General features: G+C 40.1%; 2 protein-coding genes across 4 annotated transcripts in view; both read left to right on the top strand.

The window, feature by feature from the left end:
• Positions 1-7,242, top strand: part of NAE1 (NEDD8 activating enzyme E1 subunit 1) — a 28,439-nt gene extending 21,197 nt beyond the window's left edge. For both annotated transcript variants that reach the window (XM_024233630.3, XM_063717660.1), the window contains exons 16-20: positions 1,048-1,134; positions 1,518-1,610; positions 4,121-4,235; positions 4,321-4,370; positions 7,006-7,242. In XM_024233630.3, coding sequence (XP_024089398.1) covers positions 1,048-1,134; positions 1,518-1,610; positions 4,121-4,235; positions 4,321-4,370; positions 7,006-7,115 — 455 coding nt within the window. In that variant the 3' untranslated portion in view covers positions 7,116-7,242. The remainder of the gene's footprint in view (positions 1-1,047; positions 1,135-1,517; positions 1,611-4,120; positions 4,236-4,320; positions 4,371-7,005) is intronic.
• Positions 7,243-7,318: 76 nt separating this feature from the next.
• TERB1 (telomere repeat binding bouquet formation protein 1) overlaps positions 7,319-18,874 on the top strand; it is a 46,962-nt gene continuing 35,406 nt past the window's right edge. For both annotated transcript variants that reach the window (XM_054534902.1, XM_054534900.1), the window contains exons 1-2: positions 7,319-8,670; positions 13,315-13,377. In XM_054534902.1, the coding sequence (XP_054390877.1) occupies positions 13,347-13,377 (31 nt within the window). In that variant the 5' untranslated portion in view covers positions 7,319-8,670; positions 13,315-13,346. The remainder of the gene's footprint in view (positions 8,671-13,314; positions 13,378-18,874) is intronic.

Raw genomic sequence — 18,874 nt, 5'->3', positions numbered from 1 at the left:
ATTGCCATTAATACAGTATTTTCAGTTTTTAAATTTTAAGTAATTTAGGAATTTTTTTGTCTGAAGACTTTGGGTGTGAAGTCTTGAGTCACATGTACATTGACAATATTGGTTTAAATACTCATTTTGATCTGTGTTAAATGACTGTAATGGAGTTAAGAATTTTGCCATCTAGTTTCAGAGTGATTAGGTTCGTAGGAGTCTTCTCAGTAACTCCTCAGTAGGCCAAAAGCATTTTCTTTTATTTAAGAGTCAGTTTCAAAATACTCAATCTGTTGTGCATGCCATCTGAAGATTTCTCCCTGTAGCTACTGCTCCTACGTCCTGTGGAAGTTTATATTTTGCATGCTCCCCATCCTTAAAATAGATTTATCCAAGCTTTCCATTTTATGACTTCTCCACAATGTCTGTTTAGGCTCAGTTTTAATGTTTTCTGCCACTACTAATCTTGCACCTTGTTTGTTCTATTAGACTAATCTTGAATTAGCGTTTGTTGTATTAGATTATATAATACTAGATCGCAAGTTTGATGCTGGGTATTTGAACATTTATTATTCTGTTCTACTTGGGGCATTTTTGAAAATTTCAATAATACAAAGCTTAAAAAAAGTCATTACATATATCAAGAGTACAATTCATAAACCTCTCTCTTTTAGGACTACTTATCCATAATAATGATGAAAACTATTATTTTTAGAGCCATATCAGGCATTGTGCTAGAGATGCACTTTATACAGGTGTCACATTTAATCCGTAGAACAATTCTCAAAGGTAAACAGTATCATCCCCATTTTACACTTGAAAACTGAGGTTCAGAGAGGCTATCACCTTACTTGCTTCTTAACTGGTTGTAGTGCCAGGGATATAAATTTAAGGTGATTCGTGTTCTAATGCTTTCTCTGCTATTAGAGCCAAGGAGAAAACATTTCTTCACATTCTTATGTCTGAGAAGGGTATATACATAATTCTCTGTTCTTAAAGTCACCTGTGATTCATAATATTCACCAGTCAGAGTCATTACTTCCAGAATATCTTTCCTCTGTTCAGGCAGCAATTCTGCATTTCTTCGAGTGGTAAGATGTCGATCCTTAGCTGAAGAATATGGTTTGGATACAATTAACAAAGATGAAATTAGTAAGTATAATAGCCTTCTGATTCTGGGTTAATTTTAATTAATTTAAAAGATATAAATATTTTGTGTATAATAGTGTTGAGTATATGGTGATGATATAAAAGATAATGTAAATATTCATATTCTAATTTTATTCTAACCTTATCTAAGTAATTATAATTTATGTATATATTATATGAAACTTAATGTATGCATAAAGTCATATTTAGGTCACTGAGTCCATTGTATGATATGTATGAGTTAAAGTCAGTATGTTACTACTTCAGTAGAGATTGTGTGACTCCAGCTAATAGTCCTGAAACTCAAGTATGTAGTAAGTTCAGCCCTTCATTGTTTGTTACATTGCAAATTAACCAAATTAAACTGAAATTTTTTTTCCTTTCAGTTTCTAGCATGGACAATCCAGATAATGAAATAGTCTTGTACTTAATGTTACGGGCTGTTGATAGATTTCATAAACAACATGGTAGATATCCAGGTAAGAATAGCAATTGAAGTACCAGATATAATAAGATCTTCAATAAAACATTTAAATTGAAAGTGTTCTCAGGGTATTTATAATAGTGTTGCTTGAATGTCACATTGTAAACAGATTACACCCCAAACGTTCCCTAGTGAAGAACCACCTTTTGTTTTTTAAGTTTAACTATTTGCAAAATAGTGTTCGATTCTAAACTATTACAGGGGGATGTTGGTTGAATATGTATAGAAGAAAACTTTTTTCTGTCATTTTCCATGGTTTGCTACTAAGACTCGCACTGAGTTTAATTTAGTGGAATAGGAAAGCCACAAGAAATATGCTGGCCAGGCATAGTACGGTGGCTCACATCTGTAATGCCAGCACTTTGGGAGACTGATTCAGGCAGATTGCTTGAGCCCAGGAGTTGGAGACCAGCATGGGCAACATGGTGGAACCCCAACTCTACTGAAGATACAAAAAATTAGCCAGACATGGTGGTGTGCACTTGTAGACTCAGCTACTTGGGAGGGTGAGGTGGGAGGATCACCTGAGCCTGGGAAGTTGGGGCTACAGTGAGTTGTGATTGTGCCACTACACTCCAGCCTGGGTGACTCTGGTGAGACTCTGTCTCAAAAAAAAAAAAAGTATGTTAGTAATTTCTGAACTCAATAACTCTAAAGATGTAGGAATTTCTTTGTTTAGTATCTACTTTTTATCTTCAGCAAATATAGTCATTGGAGAATTGGCATAATCTCAAAGATGTGAGGTTGCTCAGAATATTTTTCTTTGGGATGATAATTTTAATTGTGCAGGCTTATTGCATAGCAACACATTCTAGGGGTATCATAAAACCTGCTGCTCCATCTGATGCAGTGTGTCTCCAGAGTTTATAGTCTTTTTTTTTTTTTTTTTTTCTTTTGAGACGGAGTCTCGCTCTGTCACCCAGGCTGGAGTGCAGTGGCGTGATCTCAGCTCACTGCAACCTCCGCCTCCTGGGTTTAAGCAATTTTCCTGCCTCAGCCTCCCGAGTAGCTGGGACTATAGGCGCCCGCCACCTTGCCCTGCTAATTTTTGTATTTTTAGTAGAGACAGGGTTTCACTGTGTTGGCCAGGCTGGTCTTGAACTCCTGACCTCAAGTGATCCTCCTGCCTTGGCCTCCCAAAGTGCAGGGATTACAGGCATGAGCCACTGCGCGGCCCAGAGTTTATAGTCCTAACAAGCAAGCTTACTAGAAGAAAAAAAAAAGAAGGAACACCAAATATGTATTGCTTTATTTGTATTATTCGATTAGTATTTATTTCAGTTATCTATTGCATAACAAACCACTTCAAAACTTAGTGGTTTAAAACAATAAATAGTGTCGTGATTTTGTGGATTGCCTGGTCTCAGGCAGTTCTTGGGGAGGCATGCAGTTGCTTGATGCCTGGGGGTGGAGTCATTCTGAAGGCCTGACTGACTGAGTTAGACATGCAAGAAGACAGTTCTACTCATGTAACTAGCACCTTAGTCAGAACAGTGGGAATAGCTGGCGGCTGGTCAGGTATCTCTTCACGTGGCTAGCTTGGACTTGCTTTTAGCATGTCAGTTGGCTTCTGCAGTTAACATTCCAAAAAACCCAAGTGGGAAGGTACAGGGCTTTTTATGACCTAGCTTTGGAAGTCATACAGCATCACTTATGAGCTAAGTAACTTAATCTCTCTGTGCCTTAGTTTTTTCTTCTATGAATGGAGATAACTATACATACTTCATAGGACTGTTTTGAGGATTCAATCAATTAATATATATATAAGGTCCTTAGAACAGTGTCCAGCATCTATTAATGCTCAATAAATGTGACCTATTATTGGCCAGGCATGGTGGCGCACACCTGTAATCCCAGCACTTTGGGAGGCCAAGGTGAGTGCATCACTTGAGGCCAGGAGTTCGAGACCAGCCTAGCCAACACTGAAACTAAAAATAGAAAAAATTAGCTGTATGTGGTGGCGCACTCCTGTAGTCCCAGCTTGGGAGGCTGAGGCATGAGAATCATTTGAACCCGGGAGGCAGAGGTTGCGGTGAGCCAAGACTGCACCACTGCACTCCAGCCTAGGTGACAGGAAGACTCTCTCTCAAAAGAAAAAAAAAAGTTACTTATTATTAATAGCTTTATGTCCTCAGTGTCATTTATCATTTAGTCTTTTAGAATTGGAGAATAACTTTTATAAAGGGTGTAAGTAGGACATTACTTTCTCATTCATTAAGTTCTTCTATCAAATAATTATTAAGCACTATGTGCCAGATGCTTTTCTAGACAGTGAATATGATGCAATTAACAAAGATTTAATTAAATTCAAATTTTTACTAGGTTTTAGTTGGTCCCTGATTATAGGTTTGTGATATGTGCAAATATTGGTCTCATACTTTGTTATTTTTGTTCTTCAGCTTCATACATATTTTGACTAGAATATCTGAAACTAGATTAAATAAAGGAGTTGGCCATTAATTTTGAATCACATTTATTTTAATGAAAACTAACTTTTATTTTTAGGGGTATCTAACTATCAAGTTGAAGAAGATATAGGAAAGTTGAAGTCTTGTCTCACTGGCTTCCTTCAGGAATATGGTTTATCTGTAATGGTGAAAGATGATTATGTCCATGAATTGTGAGTATATTTTAGGGTATCTAGGAGATGATTCCACACCTGTCATAAGGCTAATCAAAATTCATGTCTCTGTGGTCTCCTCTAGTTGCCGATATGGAGCTGCTGAGCCACATACCATTGCTGCATTCTTGGGGGGTGAGTTCCATATATGAGAAGATTCACCTGTTGTTACATAGTACAGTTACTATTTTAATACGAAGTTTTGTCGTCTAGCTATTTTAATTAGGTCAGTGAAGCAGGATGTTATATTTCTTTTTTTTTTTGAGACACAGTCTCACTCTTTTGCCCAGGTTGGAGTGTATTGATGCCATCATAGCTCGCTGCAGCCTCAAACTCCTGGGCTCAAGTGATCTCTCGCCTCCGCCTCCTGAATAGCTGGGACTACAGGCATGTGCCAGTGAGCCTGGCTAATTTTTCAATTTTTTATAGAGACAGGGTCCCACTATGTTGCTCAGGTTAGGATACTTACTCAGTTGCCCCTATACTGGTCTCCTTGCCTTCCATCTCTCCCACTGCCATCCAACTTAAACTCCTTAAGAGTCATTAATCCTTCTGAAGCATAGCTCTGATTGTGTCCTTTTACTAACCCCTCTGCCCCACCAATATACATAACACTCTACAACAGTCCTCCAAGCAAGTCCAGGGACTTTGGCTTGACGTTAAAAAACCCTATGTTTTCGTTCCACTTGGCCTTTCTAGCCTTGGTTTTATCATATTACTTGCTTTCCCCCCAGGATGCCCTTTGATTTCCTGCTCCTAGATCTTTGCTCCTCTAGGCCTATTTGCCTTAAAAATATGTTTTTCTGCATGTCCAAAACCTACATGTTCCTCAAGACCCAACTCAAAAATGACATGTCTTTCATAAAAGTTCCCTTTACTTCCTTCCCTCACTCTACCTCCCCCTTGTCTTAGTCAGTTTGGGCTGCTGTAACAGAATAGCATAGACTTAAAAACAACAAAAATTTGTCACAGAGTTCTGGAGGCTAGAAGTCTGGGATCAGGGTGCCAGCATGGTCAGGTCTGGTGAGTGCCCATTTCCTGGTTCATAGACAGCTCTCTCTTCTGTGTTCTCACATGGTGAAAAAAAAAATGGCAAGAGAAGTCTCTGGGGTCTCTTCTTAGGGCACTAATCTTATTCATGAAGGTTCTACGCTCTTGACCTCATCACCTACTAAAGGCCCTATCCTCATACAATTACACTGGGGGTTAGGATTTCAACATATGAATTTGAGGGGGAAATAAACCATTCAGTCCATAACACCCCTCAAAAAAATATTACTCTCCTGTGATCTATAGACTGAGCTATTAGCTTGTGGCATTTTCCTTCTAGATGTTGAATGTTTTAAAGGCAGATTTAGGTCTAATTGATATTTGAAGTGTCCAAAATGTAAATGAGTCATACAGACCTAAGAAAACTATTTTCTAAGCAAATCCAAATTAAAGCCCGATTTGGAATAATTTATTTTAAACTAAAACCAAGTAGTCTCTTGTGCCAAAATAGCAAAGTTAACTGCCAATTCATAGAAAAGGGCAAATTATTATTTATTAAGATTCAGTCCAGAATCTAAGAAGAGGTACAGCCGGATGGATGGACTGGATGACTTAACTATAGCAGAAAAAAGTATAAATTGAAGGTTTTTTGTTTTTGTTTTTTACTTCTATGCATTCTGTAATCATTTTGCACAGTGCCATTATATCCCTTCACTTCCTTCAGGTTTTATTCAAATGCTGTCTTCTCTGTGATGCCATCTCTGACTCCCCTATTTAAAAGACGAACCCCTCCTCTTGTATTTATATCTCCCTTATTTGCTTTTTCTCCTTAGCACCTATGGTCAGTTGACATACTACACGTTCTATTTATTTGTAAATTATCTCTCTCTTGCTGCTAAAAAGTAGCATGAGGGTAAGTGGATCTTTTTGTCTTTTTTCCTTACTGTATCCCTACTGCCTAGAACAGTATTTGGTGCACAGTAGTTTCAAATTCTATCCAGTCAGCTGAGCGCAGTGGCTAATGCCTGTAAGGCCTCCGCTTTGGGAGGCTGAGGTGGGCGGATCACTTGAGGTCAGGAGTTCAAAACCATCCTGGCCAACATGGTGAAACTCCATCTGTACTAAAAATACAAAAAAATTAGCCAGGTGTGGTGGCAGGCATCTGTAATCCCAGCTACTTGGGAGGCTGAGGCAAGAGAATCACTTGAACCTGGGAGGAGGAGGTTGCAGTGAGCCGAGATCACGCCACTGCACTCCAGCCTGGGCGACAGAGTGAGACTCCTGTCTAAAAAAAAAAAAAAAAAAAATTCTATCCAGTCCATGAATATTTGGGAAAGAGGAATCTTCAGGTTATAGAAGATGCACAAGTTTTTTTCTTAGTAGTTTTTTTGTTTTGAGTAAATATAGCGGTCTGGCGATATTTAATATAGATCCTTCCTAAATTACAAATGCATTCAGAACAAATATACCTTTCTCCTTTTTTATTATAAAACAGATACAAGGTAAAATTCAAATGCAGCAGTAGGGTGTCCTTTGAGAATCTTTTATGCCTGTGTGTATCCTTTAAAGTTTGGTCAACCACACTACTGTTTAGATTTCCTTTAATAACAAAAAGAATTACGGGCTTTTATGTTGATATGACTCAGTAAGCTAACTGCATCTGTTTTGGGTCACTTTCAAACACCTTTGCTTTTGAAAAGGAAAGATTTCTTTACAGAATTGAGTATATAACTCGAAGTTCACTCTTTCAAAGATTTGCTTTTCTCCTTTTTCCTTTCAGGAGCTGCTGCTCAAGAGGTCATCAAAATAATCACCAAACAATTTGTAATTTTTAATAATACTTACATTTACAGTGGCATGTCACAAACTTCAGCAACTTTCCAGTTGTAGAGTAAGCACCTTAGGTAGTGTGTTAATGATTGAAACTGTAATTGCCTTTGGGTTGTGCTTTAGTCTGTAAAATTCTAAAGGAGAGCTGCTAAATTGTTTACTTAATAAACATTTTTCTCATTTGTAATAATGTGGTCTTGTTCTTTGTGGGGAGGGGAAAGGAGACAGTCATTTTCCTAGAAAATGAATCCTATCCATTTCTCACTGAGCATCAATATTGGCTTGCTATTTCAAAGTTACTTGTTATATATTATCCTTGTGTTTTATTAGAGATAATTAAAAAATGTTTTTTCTTGCCGTCTTCAATAATGAATTTAAGCCATGTGCAGATGTTAGCTATGGACATTTTAGGACCGTCATCATTTGTTAAAATGAATAGAACTTAAAAAGAAATTATTTCTGGATATGTAGTTTTCCCAGAAAACAAGACCATCCCCTTGTATGTAGTATTATCTTAACTAACTTGAGTTTTGGCTGCCTAACCTACTTCTTGAAATTTTATGGGGTCATTCTACTCATATTATATATACTCTTAAATTTAGTCACATGGGACTAATAGCATTCACCAGCATATTAGAGGGCAAAAAAAGGAAGTAGTAGATGCAAACGGAGTGGAAGTTCAGAATCCAGAAGTGGGGGCAGTGCCCAGTTTTGGACTTGATGTATTAATACTTAGGGCTGAGGAACGTGGTCCGTGGTGCATGACTCTTAGTATCTAAGGCCCCTAATCTGCTGCAGCTGTCTCTGAGGCCAGCGTCTCTTAAGTGAGAACCTGTTAGATTTGCTAGGGTACCTCACAGGACTTGGTTTTCCGGACCCTAATGTGTCAGCCATTCTTTGGCTGTTCTTCACTGTATCGGGGACCTTCCCCTTGCCTTCATCGCCTAGCAGTCCCGTGGGCTGCATTTTACGGCGGAGGAGGCAAGGGACAGGCCTAGGCCTTGGCCCCACTCTGATGCTTTGGTCCAGGCGCGGAGAAGTCCTCCTGAACTGAACTCCGGAAGCTCCCTGGTGAGGTGGAGGCCTGGCTGCCTTTGTGGGGCTGTGGTGACCATTAGCGAGGTGCCCAACAAAAGGGAGAACGCACAGCACAGATGCCAGATGGAGGGGAGGTTGGGGCTTCTCCGTCGCATGCCTCGCGGCCACCCTCCCATAGCCAGGCCTCGTCAACCACGTGCATAGTCTCCTAATTTTGGGACTAATGCTCTTCTGAGGTAAAAACCCTAAAAACCGGGGGCGGTGAGATGAGATTTCTCTTTCAAATTGTAGCTTTTTAAAAAATCTTGCATCCGGGACACCGACACCCCATTGCTCTTAGCAACCTGGGGCACCCACGGAAGCGTAAGACGCCGTGCAGGGGCGGCAGGGGTGCCAGGGGTGCCGGCCGGAAGTCCCGCCCACGGACGTGAGCCTGGACGGCTGGGCGGGAAACCCTGTCGGGCGTCGTGGCAGGTGGGCGGTGATGAAGAAAGGGCGGAAGCCCCCGCTTGAGGGTAGGCGCTACGGCCTCCGCTCCCGCGCGTTGGCGTCCTGCCTTGCTGCGCTTGGAAACTCCGTATGTTGGCGCCTGTGGAAGGCGGGTTGGGCCGGCCAGCATGTCTTACCGCCCCGTCAGGCCCTTCTTAGCCCACGTGAGAAGGGTCGAGTTGAGGGGACGCGGCCTTTATGAGCAGGTGCCAGGCCCCGGCTGTAGTCCCCACAGCCCTTGGCGGGAAGAGACCCGTCATCACGTGATGCACCATTTAGAGACGTGTAGAGCCTGGCAGTATTCCCCCCTATTTCACTTCTGACTCCCCAGGCGCCTCCCCAGGTGACTTTGATGTGTGGAGAGGGTGGGATCCACCGGTGAGGTCGTTTCTCAGAGACAGGGCCGGGCCGCATGTCCCACAGCACCTGAGCGGGGAGGGCCTGCTGAGGGGGCTGATGGCTAACGAGTGGCCCGCGCGGCTAACCAGTGCCCTGCTCCCACGCAGGACTTGTGAGCCCTGGTCAGAGAGGAGCCTGGAGGGGCCACCTAAGCTCTGCACAAGGAATTCCTCCAACTCTGTAGGTGAGCGGGCCGCAGGCTGAATGGGCAGGAAGCTGGGCAGGGTGAGCGCCCCCGCCTTCGAAAGGTTACGTGTCTGTTACCTGTGGAACCCGGGAGGAGGCCCTGAGGATTTATGCTCTGGGCTGGGGAGGGGGGCGGGTGTTCATATTGCAGAGACAGCTGACTCCTGGTACCCACAGTGCGTTTTCTGGGACCTGAATGACTGTTATTTCTTGACGCGTTTAAACAATCGAAAACAAATTTGCCCCTTCTCTCTTGCGTCTTCTTTAGAGGGTATTTTCGCTATATATAATTACAAGCTGGATATCCGCTGACAAAAAACAATTTAGTGGTGAGATTATCAGCCCTGCCAGCCTTACACAAAAAGATGCCATTTATCTTTCTGATATATTGGGATAATATTTCGATTTCAAAAAGCTTTCTTGGCCTGGTGTGGTGGAGGGCGCCTGTAATTCCAGCTACTCGGAAGGCTGAGGCAGGAGAGTCGCTTGAACCCGGGAGGCGGAGGTTGCAGTGAGCCGAGATGGCGCCACTGCACTCCAGCCTGGGTGACAGAGCCAGACCGTCTCAAAAAATAAATAAATAAATAAATAACTTTCTTTATTTTTATTTATTTATTTTGAGACAGGGTCTCCCTCCATCATCCAGGTTGGAGTGCAGTGACGCGGGCTTGGCTCACTGCAACCTCCATCTCCTGGGCTCAAGGGATCTTCCCACCTCAGCCTCCCAAGTAGCTGGGATTACAGGTGCATGACCACGCCCAGCTAATTTTTGTACTTTTCTTTGGTAGAGACGGGGTTTCACCATGTTGGCCAGGCTGGTCTCCAACTCCTGGCCTGAAGTCTTCCGCCCACCTCGGCCTCCCAAAGTGCTGGGATTACAGGCGCGAGCTACCACGCCCGGTCCCTCAAAAGCTTTTGTATACATTTTCTAAATCAGGTAAACGAGTAATATTCAGCTACTTTTCTTGCTGAAATTTGAATTTGAGTTAACACTGCTGTTTTGGGGAGTGGGTTGAGTGAAACGTGTAAGTGGGAGAGGTTCTCTCTGTCATCCAGAAAAAAATCCTTTTTTCCTGTGAGAATACAGTAAAGAATTTTGAAATCTCCTTGTTTGTGACAGTACATATATTCACTAAATTACTAAAAGCACTTCATAATCTGCTTTATATGGCAGATGCTTTTGTTCTTGAGAATATACTTGTTTTATAATTTTAAATATAATTTTATGATTATCAATCCCTTGAAAGTTATAACTTATCCTTTGCTATGGGTGTTTGTAAGCACTTCTCAAGTAAATAGACGACTTGTGTTAATGCTACCAAGTACTTGGCAAACTCTTTTTTGTGCATAGTAACCATTTATAAGAAAAAAGTATAAAAACAAAGGGAGAAAAGAGTGTGGGTGGTCAGTTTTAATTTCAAAGCGTTTAGATTTAAAAGTTATACATTACCCCTCTTAGGCCAGGCACGGTGGCTCACACCTGTAACCCCAGCACTTTCAGAGGCCAGAGGCCAAGGCGGGTGGGATCACCTGAGATCAGGAGTTTGAGACCAGCCTGACCAACATCGTGAAACCCTGTCTCTACTAAAAATACAAAAATTAGCCAGGCATGGTGGTGCGTGCCTGTAATTCCAGCTACTCAGGAGGTGGAGACAGGAGAATTGCTTGAACCCGGGAGGTGGAGGTTGCAGTGAGCTGAGATCACACCACTGCACTCCAGCCTGGGCAACAGAGTGAGACTCCATCAAAAGAAAAAAAAAAAAGTTATACATTACGGCTCTTAAAAATTATATTAAAAGCAGAATAGATTGGATAATTAAAATTAAGGAAATAGTCCTTAAGGTTGTCCATGAAACAAAAACATCCATATATGATAATTTTCTATTTTCTGAGGAGTTCATTTTTTTAAATCTAGTAATATTTTCCAAATCTTAACCCATTTGTTCAAAAGCAATATGTATTTATATATGGGAGACAGTATAAGAGAGGATAAGAGTGTAGGCCCTAGCCTGAAATTTTATTGGTTCCCATTTTAACTCTGGCACTTACTAGCAATTTGAAGTTAGTCAAATTATTGCCCTCTCCTCATGTATCTTCGTCCTTATAATTCCCTCATAAGGTTATCGTGAAGACTAAAAAGAATATTCATAAGGTGTAAAGAACAAAGCCTAGCCTCAATAGGTATTTACTGAATGTTAGAAGCTGTTATTATAAAAATTGTGAAAAATAGAAAATAGTGGGATAAAACTCATAGAACCACCAACTAAAGACAAGTGTTAATATGTCATCTTTCTAGCCAGTCTTATTTTATGTTTACCTCTATCTACTTTGGATAATACTGTAGATTAAATTGAGTCTTACTCTTTTTGGTTAACTTTGTAACATAAGCATTTTTCTTTGCTATTGAACATTTCTAGTAAATGTGAATATTCTTGTAATAATATCCAATCCTGTGGACTTATAACATACCTACTTCAATTTTAATGTAATATTTAGGTTAAAAAATGGGCCAGGCATGGTGACTCATGCCTCTAATGTCAGCACTTTGGGAGGCCAAGACGGGAGGATCAGTTGAAGCCAGGAATTCAAGACCAGTCTGGGCAACATAGCAAAATCCATGTCTCTACAAAAATATTAAAAAATTAGCCAGGTGTGGTGATGTGTGCCTATAGACTCAGCTACTCAGAATGCTGAGGCAGGAGGATCACTTGAGCCCAGGAGTTTGAAGCTGCAGTGAGCCAAGATCATGCCACTGCACTTCAGCCTGGGTGACAGATTGAGACCCTATCTCTTAAAAAAAAAAAAGGCAAAAATAATATACCTGTACATTTGTATACTACTTTATAAAAGATTTTTACATTTGTTATTTCTTTAAACATTTCTTTGTGCTTAGGAATTTTCTTTTTTTTTTTTCTTTTTGAGACAAGGCCTTGCTCTATAAATGGATAATTGGATATCTCTCTTTAACAACATAGTGTTGGAATAAATAAGAATTTTAGAGTTTTGTGAATCCTGATTTGTTGCTCTAAGAAGTTAACTGGACTCTGAGGCATTTTTTCTAACTAATCAGTTTAGCATTTTAAAGTAGGGTATGTGAGAGGCCATATCAGAGTTGCCAGTTATTTTAAAAATGATTCTAGGCTGGGCATGGTGGCTCAAGTGTGTAATCCCAGCACTCTGAGAGGCTGAGGTGGGTGGATTGCTTGAGCTCAGGAGACCAGCCTGAACATCATAGTGAGATCCCATCTCACTATACCATGTTGAAAATAACCATGGGTTGTTAATTTAGTATTTAGCTTGTGAAGAGAAAGGCCAATCTAAAGAGTGTGTGTGTGTGTGTGTGTGTGTGTGTGTGTGTGTGTGTGTGTTTAAACCTCTCATAGGTAGAGGGGTCACTAATCTGAAACTATGAGATGAAGATTTCCATGAAGAAAATAAGAAAGTGGGGGCTGGGTGTGGGAGCTCACACCTGTAATCTCAGCACTTTGGGAGGCTGAGGTATGTGGATTGCTTGAGACCAGGAGTTTGTGACCAGCCTGGGCAATATGGCGAAACCCCGTCTCTACAAAAAAATACAAAAAATTAGCCAAGTGTGGTGGCATGTGCCTGTAGTTTCAGCTACTCTGGAAGCTGAGCTGGGAGGATCACCTGATCCTGGGAGGTCAAGGCTGCAGGGAGTCATGATCAAGCCACTGCGCTCCAGCCTGGGCGTCAGAGTGAGACCCTGCTGTCCAAAAAAAAAAAAGGAAGGAAATGGGACCAGCTAAGAGGTCCAGTTAGATCCAGTCACCCAGTCATTCGTTTGCTTAATAAAATTTGTTGAATGCATATAGTGCTTTAAATGCCAGATATGTTTATTTATGTTTTTAAATGTGATTATTGTAACAACTCTGTGAAATAGGAATATCATTTCTATTTTACAGATGAGGATACAGAGCCTCAAAGAATTTAATCAACCTGCTTGATTTCACACATCTAATAAGTTGCAGATTCAATTATTAACTAAGTTAATTAAATTTAATTATTATTTTAAAAGTTGTAGTTCCGCGGTCTTTTGGCTTCAGGAAAACAATTTTTCCTGCCCATTTGTACTTATATGCAATTCTCAAACATTGATTTAAATTGAGAAAATACCTTTATCTTATAGACAAAATATAAGGAAAAAGAATATAGACAAGCATGGAAAGTGAAGACACAAAGAAAACACAAGGTGAGAAATTGATGGATCATATATCTGCAATGAGTTTTGTATTGGTAGGATGTACTGTAGATTATCTGACAGGATCCAAGAAATGAAAGAATCATTCAGCCATTTACATAAATATTGAGCACTACTCTGTGCCTGTCACATAATTTCTGGCTTCAGGAAACTGACATTCTAATGGGAAAAGACATACTGACAATTAGAATATCATGTGATAGTTGATTTAATGTCAGTGTATACAAGAATAATGGGAACCTGAGAGGACCACCATCAAAGGATGCCTGCAGGTACAGATTTCAGAATTGTTCCCAGAAAGATGGAAACTGAATCCATGGGCATGGAGGAGGTTAACCAGAGAGAAAAGGGTGGAGAATAGTGTTCATTAATATACACCATCACATAAGGTTTTAGGTGAGGAAGACAGCCCTTAAAAAAAGTCTGAGAAAAACATTTCAAAAAGGTGAAAAGAGAGTCAGGAATGTGGTATCTTGGAAATCAGAACCTTAAGAGAATGCTTCATGAGAAAGAGGTTGCTTAAGAGCCTAAAATGTCAAATGCCACAGCTGAGGACTGAATTTTCCACTGCATTTTGCATTTAGGATGTAATTTGTTATGTTAATGGTAAACTTAATAGATTTTAGCCCGATTGCAGTCTGTTTAGATTTGAGTGGAAAATTAAGATCTGAAGACACACAGTATGAATTGCTTACTCTTTAAGAGTTTGACTAAAGATACATGATCAGCCAGGTGTGGTGGCTCACTCCTATCATTCCAGCACTTTGGGAGGCCAAAGTGGGGGATCACTTGAGCCCAGGAGTTTGAGTCTAAACTGGGCAACACATTGAGACCTCGTCTCTATAAAAACAATTAAAAATTAGCTGGGCATGGTGGTACACACCTGTAGTACCAGCTACTTGGGAGGCTGAGGTGGGAGGATCACTTGAGCCTGGGAGGTCAAGGCTACAGTGAACCATGATCGCACCACTGCACTTAAGCGTTGATGACAGAGTGAGACCCTGTCATTCATTCGTAAATAAATAAATAAATAGTAAGATATATGGCAGTAGCTAGAGGAAAGTTGTAATGTCAAGAAAGTGTTATAAAAGACAATTTCTGAAGAGGGAATGGAGATTCTGGAGAGGGAGAAGTTGAAAACTGGAGAGATAGGGGATAACTGTTGGTGATTCCCCTCTCAAACCATTTACGAAACCTCCAACCTCAGTCCCACATCTCACTCTCTTCCATTTTAAGTCTTTAGGTTGCTCCCAGGAGTAGACTGTGAGATAAGGATTTGAGTGCAAGTACCTTTTTTCAGAAAGTGATCCCAGGAAACACTAGCTGGAAAGTGGGTAAATGAGATAGGAAAAAGAAGACAGAGAGTATGTTATCAAATAAGTTATTATTATGGGTAACTGGAGCTTAAGCCCACTGGGAAACTCTGGGAGCCAGTTGAGAGTCATGTCCCTGAGAGTCATCTCAGCCAAAGGGTGAAGAGTTTATCCATCAGCTCCCATCAGTCAATTGTTTAGCAACAGGGTGAAGTGGTATCTAATTGTGGTTTTGATTTGCATTTGCCTAATGACCAGTGATGTTGAGCATCTTTTCATATACTTATTGGCAATCTGTCTTCTTTGGACAGATGTCTATTTAAATCCATTCCACACTTTAGATTGTGATTTTAGTATTGCATTTTAAGAATTCTTTATCTGTTCTGAATACAAGCCCCCTATTTATTTGGATAACTGATTTGCAGATGTTTTCTTCTAGACTGGGCTGTTGTTCTGCATTCTTGATAGTGTCTTTTGAGGTATAAAGGTTTAAAATGTTAAGTCCAATTTATCAAATTTTATTTGATTGTGTGTGTGTGTGTGTTTTTTTTGTTTTTGGTTTTTTTTTTTTTTGATACGGAGTCTCGCTCTGTCGCCCAGGCTGGAGTGCAGTGGCCGGATCTCAGCTCACTGCAAGCTCCGCCTCCCGGGTTCACGCCATTCTCCTGCCTCAGCCTCCCGAGTAGCTGGGACTGCAGGTGCCCGCCACCACGCCTGACTAATTTTTTGTATTTTTAGTAGAGACGGGGTTTCACCGTGTTAGCCAGGATGGTCTCAATCTCCTGACCTTGTGATCCACCCGCCTCGGCCTCCCAAAGTGCTGGGATTACAGGCGTGAGCCACTGTGCCCGGCCTGATTGTGTTTTTTGTATTCACTTTAGTATTTGCTGGTTTATTTTATTCAGGAGTTACTGAAGGAACTAGGTTACTTTGCCTAGAGAAGATAAAAACCAAGGTGAAACATGATAGTTGTTATGTCAGGAGATGCTTTGGCTGGGAAGGGAAGGATTATGATAGGAGATACCAAAGTATGAGAAAGGCGTACAGAAGGGAATGGAGGAATACGTAAAGAAGTTTCTTGCAGACCGGGCATGGTGGCTCACATTTATAATCCCAGCACTTTGGGAGGCCGAGGCGGGAGAATGGCTTGAGCTCAGGAGTTTGAAACCAGCCTGGGCAACATGGCAAAATTCCGTTTATACAAAAAATACAAAAATTAGCCAGGCGTGGTGGCATGTGCGTGTATTCCGGGCTACTTGGGAGGCTGAGGTGGGAGGATCCCTTGAGCCCAGGAGGTTGAGGCTGCAGTGCCCTGTGATTGCACTGCTGCACTCCAGCCTGGGCGATATAGTGAGACCCTGTCTCAAAAGAAAAGAAAAGAAAAGTCTCTTGTATCCTGCCTGCATTGTGCCTAGAACTGGAAATCATTATGCTCCATCAAAAATTTTCTTTGGCATGTTGTTGATGTGGCTTATTGGTATCCATAGTCAAACTTACCTTCTTATAGTGTCTGTTAGTGTACAAAATGATAAATAAATATTTGCTATTGCTAAAAGCATCTTAGTGATAACCTTTGTACTATGGTTTTTCACTAACAAATTTTGTCATGAATTATTTCATTGAAACAAATTGACAGTTGAATTTCTTTCAAGAGTGAGACTATGGCCGGGCGCGGTGGCTCACGTCTGTAATCCCAACACTTTGGGAGGCCAAGGTAGATGGATTGCCTGAGCTCAGGAGTTCGAAACCACCCTGGGCAACATAGTGAAACCCTGTCTCTACTAAAATACAAAAAACTTAGCTGGGCATGGTGGTGCACACCTGTAATCCCAGCTACTTGGGAGGCTGAGGTGGGAGAATTGCTTGAGCCCAGGAGGCAGAGGTTGCAGTGAGCCAAGATTGTGCCACTGCGCTCCAGCTTGGGTGACAGAGTGAGACTCCATTTCAAAAAAAACCAGGCCGGGTGCAGTGGCTCATGCCTATAATCCCAGCATTTTGGGAGGCCGAAGCAGGTGGATCACCTGAGGTCAGGAGTTTGAGACCAGCCTAGCCAACATGGTGAAATCCCATCTCTCCTAAAAATACAGAAAATTAGCCGGGCATGGTGGTGGGCACTTGTAATCCCAGCTATTCGGGAGGCTGAGGCAGGAGAATCACTTGAACCTAGGAGGCGGAGGTTGCAGTGAGTGAAATAGCACCACTGCGCTCCAGCCTGGGTGAGAAAGCGAGACTCCATCTCAAAAAAAAAAAAAAAAAAACCAAACCACAAAACAAAGAGTGAGACTAAGTACTGTATTGATTGATGATACATCTTAATTTCTCTTAGTGTGCTCCTCTGTATTATATCCATCCTTCATCCTATATCTTTCAGAACTCTAAATGTTTTTTTTGTTTTGTTTTTTTGAGACAGAGTCTTGCTCTTATTGCCCAGGCTGGAGTGCAAAATAAAATAAAATAAAATTTTATAAAATAAAATATAATTTTAAAAATAAAATAAAATTTTTAAAATAAAATTTTATAAAATAAAACAAAATTTTAAAAATAAAATAAAATTTTAAAAATAAAATAAAATTTTATAAAACAAAATAAAATTTTAAAAAGAAAATTTTATGAAATAAAATTTTTAAAAGAAAATTTTAAAAATAAATTGAGTAGTATAAAGTCTACAGTAGTGTACAATAACGTCCTAGGCCTTCACATTCACTCACCACTCACTCGCTGATGCACCCATAGCAGCTTCTGGATATACCTTTTAAAAAAAATCTGTATTATAGCTTTTCTATGTTTAGATGTGTTTAGATATTCAAAAATTTGCCATTATATTACAATTGACTATATTATTCAATACAGTAACATGCTGCGTAGGTTTATAGCCTAGGAGCAATAGCTATCCATACAACCTAGATGTGTAATAAGCTCTACCATCTAGGTTTGTGTAAGTAAAGTCTATGATGTTAATACAATGATGAAATCAACTAATGATGCATTTCTTAGAATGTATCCCCATCATTAAGCAACACTTGACTGTACAATCTATTTTCATGTATTAAAGAGTTATCTGGAAAACTTAGTTCACTTATTCTAGTAGCTTTCTGTAGATTCCATCCAATTATGTAGAAGATCATGTTGTATGCAAATTCAAATACTTGCTTGCCAATTTGGGTGCCTTTTATTTCTTTTTTCCTACCTGACGGCACTGGCTAGACTCTTCGGGACAATATTATATAGGAGTGGTGATACGAGCAAACATCTCTGTCTTATATCTGGTTTTAGAGAGAAGATATTCAGTCTTTCCCTGTTAAGTATGATGTTTGCTGTAGGGTTTTCAACTGTAGATGCACTTTGCCAGATTGAGGAAGTTCCTTTCTATTCCAAATTTGCGGAATATTTTTCTTTAATCAGGGATGCATGTTGGATTTTATCAGATGCTGTTTTTACATCTATTGAGATGACCAAAAGGTTTTCCTGTTTAAGTTTTGTTACATTGATTTTTTTCAAATCATAAATCAACCTTGTATTTCTGGGATAAACCCACTTAGTCGTGATGTATTTTTATTTTAATATATTGTTGGATTCAATTTGCTAAAATTGTTTAGACTTTTTGCATGTATGTTCATGAGGGAGACTGGTCTGTAGTTTTGTTGCTAATGGCTTCCGTTTTGGTATAAAGGTAATACCAGCCTCATAGAATAGGTTGGGAAGTATTCCTTCTCTTAAACTTTTGGAAAAAAATGAGTAGAATTTATATTATTCCCTCCTTAAATGTTTGGTAGAATTTACAAATGAAACCATCTGAACCTAGAGTTTTCTTTGAGGAAAAGTTTTTAACTCTTAATTCAACTTCTTTCATAGATATAGGACTATTCAAGTTGTCTTTTTCTTCTTGGGTGAGTTTTGGTGATGTCATTTCACCTAAGCTGTTGAATCTATAGGTATGAAATTGTATGTAGTACTCCCTTAATATCTTCTGGATATCTGTGGAATGTGGTAATGCCATCTCTCTCATTTCTGATGTTGGTAATTTGTGTCTTTACTCCTTTTTTCCTAATTCATCTGGCTAGAAGTTTATCAGTTTTGTTGCTCTTCTCAAAGAACTTTCTCTGTATTTGTTTTCTGTTTCACTGGTTTCAGCTTAGATCTTTATAATTTCCTTTCTTGTACCTATATTGGGTTTA

This window comes from Pongo abelii, chromosome 18, assembly GCF_028885655.2.
Source record: "Pongo abelii isolate AG06213 chromosome 18, NHGRI_mPonAbe1-v2.0_pri, whole genome shotgun sequence".
NCBI lineage: Eukaryota > Metazoa > Chordata > Mammalia > Primates > Hominidae > Pongo > Pongo abelii.
The sequence above is the reverse complement of the archived record's forward strand: the minus strand, read 5'-3'. Positions and strand labels throughout refer to the sequence as shown.